This window comes from Sinocyclocheilus anshuiensis, unplaced genomic scaffold (genome assembly GCF_001515605.1).
Source record: "Sinocyclocheilus anshuiensis isolate Anshui unplaced genomic scaffold, SAMN03320099.WGS_v1.1 scaffold85, whole genome shotgun sequence".
In the NCBI taxonomy this organism is placed as follows: Eukaryota; Metazoa; Chordata; class Actinopteri; order Cypriniformes; family Cyprinidae; genus Sinocyclocheilus; species Sinocyclocheilus anshuiensis.
Genome location: NW_015536800.1, coordinates 4,441,604 through 4,448,642, shown reverse-complemented (window position 1 = coordinate 4,448,642; position 7,039 = coordinate 4,441,604). Strand labels below are relative to the sequence as shown.

The 7,039-nt window shown below is 39.5% G+C and overlaps 1 protein-coding gene across 6 annotated transcripts in view; it reads right to left on the bottom strand.

Moving 5' to 3' along the window:
* The window catches only part of LOC107656627 (piggyBac transposable element-derived protein 4-like), a 10,266-nt gene extending 7,007 nt beyond the window's left edge, over positions 1–3,259 (bottom strand). The window contains exons 1-3 of one of the 6 annotated variants that reach the window (XM_016444549.1): positions 2,907–3,259; positions 2,587–2,779; positions 228–1,430 (exon numbers count right to left, since the gene is read on the bottom strand). In XM_016444549.1, coding sequence (XP_016300035.1) covers positions 228–1,430; positions 2,587–2,741 — 1,358 coding nt within the window. In that variant the 5' untranslated portion in view covers positions 2,742–2,779; positions 2,907–3,259. The remainder of the gene's footprint in view (positions 1–227; positions 1,431–2,586; positions 2,780–2,906) is intronic. The other 5 variants (XM_016444556.1, XM_016444570.1, XM_016444562.1 and 2 more) reach the window with 5 other exon arrangements.
* Between the last annotated feature and the right edge of the window lie 3,780 nt (positions 3,260–7,039).

The following is a 7,039-nucleotide window of genomic DNA, read 5'->3' as shown; positions in this document are numbered from 1 at the left end:
TATATACACCTTGCTACGTGTACTGCGTTAGGCTAACCGAGACTTGTCATTTGCACTTATATATTGTTGCTCTTTTGTTAGTTTTGACTGCTTTTATTGTCCTCATTTGTAAGTCGCTTTGGATAAAAGTGTCTGCTAAATGACTAAATGTAAACTAAACTCAATTATACCTGGAGCCAGCGACTTTATAAAATAGGTCAAAGGAAGACCACTGAAATTCTACTAACCTGTTGTAGTCCAACACTACAGCTGGAATGGGAACCTCCACAAGGGTCCGGTGTGCATCACCCTTCACCTTCCTCTGCACAGTATCACCTTCATAGGCTTTATGGAAGGTGGAGCACATCTGTACTTCCTGTGAGTCTTTCCACTCAACAAAGAGAAGATTGTCGTCCCTAATCCAACGCATGGTGCCACGTGGAGCATTCTTTGACAATCTGTTCACCAAGATTTTTGGGAAACCTTTCCTGCTTGGCAAAACAGGACCACAAGCATATATATTTTTACCCAGAAGGTCCCTGAAGAGTGTGGGGCTGGTGTAAAATTTGTCTACAAACAGTTTGTACCCAGAGCCCAACATATTTTCATCCACCAATGCCATAACGGACTCATAACTCAGGCCCTCGTTCTGTGATGCACGTAACTTCCCCTCGTAAATAAAGAAGTCCCATGTATAACCACAGGTGCAGTCTGTCAGTGCAAAGAGTTTGTACCCTCTATCTGTAGATTTGTTTCCCATGGCATTGAGTCCAGTTCTAGGCTGTGGTGCCACTATTCTTTCATCAATGGTGATGTTTTGAAAGGGATGAAAATAGGTCTTGCAGGCCTCTCGAATGAGTTGATACGGAGGTAGAATTTTACCTAACCGTTCATAGGCTGCTGTTCCCTTCTTTGAGTAATTTTGCTCATCCTCCTTGGTATTGCTGAAATGAAGAGTTTTGGCGATTGTCACAAATGTTTCATAAGACATGACTTGTGCAGGAAAGGATGGACTGAAGTAGTGGGACTCCCTCCAATACTCTGTCAGTAAAGAGCACTTCAAAAGACCTGTGTAAATTACAAATCCTATGTACGACTTCAAGTCTTTTAGAGAAATGTAGCGCCAGCGCTCACCCACATCTTTGCACTTGGTCCCATAGACATTTGTGTGCCCTACAATAGACTGCATCATTATTTTTGGAAACAGCAGCTGAAAAAACTGCAGAGGACTGCTACACTTGTGTGGTAAAAACTTTGGCCCAGGTACTTGGACAGGTGTGAAGTCTGGCTGAAGCAGTTCAACATCTGTTTCATCTGAGCTACGCCACCTTTCTGTTGATACGCCATCTCCTCCAGTAGAAGATGTGGAAGACAGACGAGATCTCTTTCTCTGCTGTATATTGGCCTCTGAATCACAGTCCTCCTCTGGTGTGTAAATGTCAAATGAAGGCCTATTGCATGGAACAAGCAGAAGAAAAAACAGAATTAGTTACATACACTGTTGATTAAAATGCCTGTTCACACCACAACAAAGGTCCAGTCTGATTTTTGCATGCTATTTATCGGTTCAGACCAATACGTAAAAATGGCAGATGGGCTGAATGAACATGCAAATTTATTGTTAGTACGCTCCAAAAGCAGAAATACAGTGGTAACCCCAATTATTCCTGTACACAGCACTTCAAACGTTGTTACTAACCTGCTTGTAGCAGAGAAGAAAGTCAAACATTATTTAAATGTTAAACAGCCATTCAGATTTTTGGTTTTCACTATGCTGTTCATAAAACACTGAATAAAAGAGTACAGAGACAAGAGAGTCAGTTCTGAATTCTTCCTTTGCTATTTAATGTTGCTTAGCAAAATAGTCTGTTCATGAGTTTTACGGGAGTCGTTGGTTTTATGGAACATCAGTGGCTCTTTGCATATGACCAAAAGTGTGAATCTTATTGATTGGATGGAAAAGAGATAAGAACACCTCTGTGTGAGAAGAAACTGTCACAGTGACAGAATGCAAATGTTCGTGTCAGTACAAACAGATGCATGAACAGTTGTTCATTCAAATTATGATGTTTATCACACCAACTTTTGCCCTAAATATTTATCTTGGTGTACAAAGGCTTTTAAGACTTGGTTATGTCTAACAAATACTCTAGAGAAGTTTCAAGAAAATTGTACAAAACGTCTCTGCTTCATGCACCTCCAATTTTTTTTATTTAGTTTGTCTACTTGTTAATGGGTGATTTGTGGATACAATAACATTGTAGATCTGTATCTACAAAATATTTCATTTTTATAATGTAAAAAAAAACTTAATTGTGGCAGAAGGCCCTATGTGGTATGTTACTGGTGTTTTATTATTTATATGAAAGTGTAGTCCATTGCTATTATGATTTTATGATTATAAAAGTTAGATTATTTTCTATGGATCTTCAACGATTCCATCTAACCCCCTACTAACTACAACTGATGTTATGATGAATTGCTAATTGTAGGGGAAGTCCACACAATCACATTTATTTGCATCAAACATACTATTTAACCCACATTATAAATGTGAACGCTACACAATGTTACAAACCTTTATCAAAATATATAGGAAAAACTCACCAATCTAGAACAGGGTCAAGGCCATTCAAAAACATTTCCTCTGCTGTGCTATCCACACTGCTGGCCACACTGTCCTGGTCACAAATATAAAGATCTTCATCACTACTGGCTGTACTGTTCTCAATGCCATTCTCGGTACTTTCAATTGGATCCATCGGAGAGTACTAAATATCAATCGATGCAAAGTTTGCTGCTGAATAGAAGGCGAGGAGACAGTGAATTAGAGGCCAGTTCATGTTTTATGGAACAGACAAACCTAAGCCTTTGTAAACTCGATTTCATATCGTATTTTTATCCCTCTTTTGTTTAAAGTGCCCTACCTTTTAGCACTCAAGTCATATAGTAAGTCAATGTTTATGCAGTGCTTGCATGAGTGGCATTGTTGACTACAGATAATAATACAAATGCCTCAGTCTGTGTCTTTATAATCTAACAGCACTGCAAAAACACAATATACAGCTGTTTCGAAGATCAACTATGAAACCTGACTGCTGACTCGCGTGCTAGGGATGTGAGCAATAATGACTCTGTTCATCATTTGTTTCTCCGCGCGAGAGCCACAAGAAATTACATAATTCGGTAAGAGAAGCATTTTCCGCCAATCAGTTCATTTAAAACAGGCCTGTCCAAACTCTGTCCTGGAGGGCCGTTGTCCTGCAGAGTTTAGCTCCAACTTGCCTCAACACACCTGACTGGAAGATTCTATGCCTAGTAAGAGCTTGATTATCTGGTTCAGGTGTGTTTAATGAGGGTTGGAGCTAAACTCTGCGGGACACCGGCCCTCCAGGACCGAGTTTGGACAACCCAGATTTAAAAGGACCAGGGGCGTGGCAGAAACGTTCTAACTCCGAATCATATCCTGTTTGTAACCATGGTAATTTCAACCCCACCCCACCCCACCAAAAAAAAATAAAAAATTAAAGAAATCAGACAGAACGTTTCCGTAATACAGGCCCAGGACACCATACGGACGTCATGAGAAACATGAACACAGATTACGTTGGTTTATGGCCCCAGTTCAGCCTGTAACAAAAATGTAGCCTACTTTACATACTGTATGTGTGTGTGTATATATATATATATACACACACACAATTCTGTGGCAGATAAAATGTATGTGGCAGCCAATAGCCATGGCAATACCTCAAAATGAGTGTGACCAAATTCTGTTTCAAATTCCACTTAAATGCACTCCAAATACACAGGTATAATCCAACAAACTACATAAAACATAGAACATTAACCATTCAAAACTATTTATTCCACTTTACAATGTAACTAACAAAACATTTAATTTAAATATGCTGATATTTTTTGAATGAATGCACCATGAATGAACAACAGAAAAAATACCCTTAACACTGTTACATTTATTGAAGCCATAAATCAAAAGCCTTTTTCATGCCAATCATTAAAATGGTTCCTCTCCTGGCTGAAAGCACATCACAGCACAAGTCTCACACGTGACTGGAGTTTTCTGGCTGCAAAGCCTGCACTTCTGCCTAGCAGCGCTGTCAACTGTGAGGTGCTTTGGCTTTGTGGAATGACTGCCGAGGAGGAACCGGAGGAAGAGGGAGTCAAGGGAACTGGTGCTCAGTCCTGAGGACTTATTTCTGTAAGCTCTAAAAGAAGCGCCTCGAAGAATTTATTTCTGGTCAAAGGCTTCTTGTTCTTTGCCTTGGCCATTAGTTACTGCATGATAAACGCGTTCTCTACGACGATGTCCAAAAAGTGGTTGTGGTGAGGGGGGCGTGGTTCAGCGACGTCTGCATCGGGAGAGAGAGGCAGGAGACGAGCGGTGCGTCAGTAGGTCAAGCGCAAATGATTAACACCTGTGTCTCGTTTCAGTAATTGGTGTGGAGAGCGGATAAAAGGGGCCACCTGGAACATGGATGGGAGAGACTGACTGGGAACGCAAGCCACCCGGGGAGACGGGTCATAGAAGCACGAAGCATATGTCAAGTTGTGTTATGAGTTATTGACTACGAGATGGGAAGCGCTGAGTGAGCGCCGTTTTCTGTTGTGTGCACTGAGAAACTGTAAATAAAGCTCGTGTCCCAGTAAGCCGACCCTGTCTTCTTCCTTCCACCCTATTGAGCCATATCACACTGGTAAAATACACGTTGATACCACTTTTTTGGTTTATGTAGAGCTCGGTAATGTCCAGTAATGTGATTTGATGAATCAACTACTTCCATGTTCCTATATGGAAATATAAAATGCATATTTCAAACTCTAAAAAGAAAAAGTAAATGCACTAAAGGCACAAATTGAAACAAGGAACACCACTAAATATATTCTACTAACCTGTAGTAGTCCAATACAGCTGGAATGGGAACCTCCACAAGGGTCCGGTGTGCATCACCCTTCACCTTCCTCTGCACAGTATCACCTTCATAGGCTTTATGGAAGGTGGAGCACATCTGTACTTCCTGTGAGTCTTTCCACTCAACAAAGAGAAGATTGTCGTCCCTAATCCAACGCATGGTGCCACGTGGAGCATTCTGTGACAATCTGTTCACAGTTGTTTTTGGGAAACCTTTCCTGTTTGCCCAAACAGGGCCACAAGCCCAGATCTTTTTATATAAGAGGTCTCTGAAGAGTGTGGGGCTGGTGTAGGATTTGTCCACAAACAGTTTGTACCCAGAGCCCAACAGATTTTCATCCACCAACGCCATAATGGACTCATAGCTCAGGCCCACGTTCTGCGATGCACACGACTTTCCCTCATAAAGAAGTCCCATGTATAACCACAGGTGCAGTTTGTCAGTGCAAAGAGTTTGTACCCCATATTTGGAGATTGGTTTTTCATGCCTCGCTTGAGTCCAGTTCTGTCCTGCGATGCGACCATTCTTTCAACAATGGTAATTTTCTGAAATGGATGAAAAATGGTCTTGCAGGCCTCCCTAATGACCTGATAACAGAGTTTGAATTTTAGCCAGCCATTCATAGGCTGCTGTTCCCTTCCTAAAGCTGTTCTTCTCATCCTCCTTGCTGTCACTTAGATGAAGGGCTTTGGAAATTGACAGAAATTTCTGGCAAGACATCATTTTTGCAGGAAAGGACAGACTGAAGTGCTCGGACACACTCCAGTAGTCTGTCAATGAAGAGCACTTGAACATATCCATGTAAATCACTAGTGCTATGTATGACTTAAAATCTTTTTGACAAAATGTACTCCCACACCTTGCCCTTCCTCTCACGATTTATTTCCAGAACATGATGCATGATGGGATACACTAAGCCACGGTTCCTCAATAGGTGGCCCGCGTGAGAAAAAAGTTTGGCCCGTGCTAATTTCAAATAATGTGGCATGAAAATTCAAACACAGCATTAGAAAGCTACATTAACTTACATCGTGTCTACAGCGGACGATGAAATACAAGAACTCCTTATAATCAGTGATGTTGTCTTGGATGTGGCGTGACTAGACTAGTCATCAATTAGACCGCTATTAAACGACTACATATATACATCTAATAGACAACAAAATGGCAATCCATACATACAGCTTTTATTGGACCACTTAAGACAATACAAAATGATAAAAATACAAAATAATTAATGACAAAAAATGTTATAAATACAATACACTTAAATATAAATATTATGATTAAAAATTCTGGAGTTTTTAACAACTTAAGATAATAAAAATATAAAAATGAAAAAATAAAATATTTTAAATAAGATATTTAAAAGAAAAAAATTCTAATACAAATCAAGAGCATGTTATCACACTTAACATTAAAAATTTCCGGATAAATGACAACATAAAAAAAGATGAACCCTTTTGTTGGTTTACTTTTAACAAATAAAACAACCAACAGTGAACTTAAAGGAAATTATTAATTATTGGTTTTATTTCTTGTTTAAAATGCCTCCCAACTGCATTCCTCAAGTCCAACTCTGTTGCTGCCGGGAAGTTGGTCATCACAGCATCTGCCAAATAAGAAAGAAAAAAAAAAGCACAAGAAAAGCTTGACATAATTTTTTACTTTAATTACACTAATTGTGACAGGGAGTCATTCTCTTTTGCTTGGATGCCAACTAAAAACAAAAACAAAAACGAGATATATAGTATCACCATTCAGTGTGTTAAAAAAAGAGAGAAGCTCTCTTCTCAATATATCTCAAATGTTGTGTGTTTTATACACATACCTCTAATGACGGAGAACAGTGTAGTTTTTTCAAATTGTTTGTTCTGTTGTTTGCTCTTTCGCCTCTTCTTGCGCTGTTTTAAAATCGATTGAGTTTGTAAACCCATACAAATGATAAAACTTTTACTCTATTAAATTGTGCAATTAATCCTCTGAACACATGCGTGCTGAACCGTGCGCATAGTCACCGATCACTATATCAACTACGATCTGCTCCCTCACTAAAATGTAACGGTTCCTAAACATGATAACAAATAATATAGATAAATAATGAACACGTCAAAACGAAAACACAG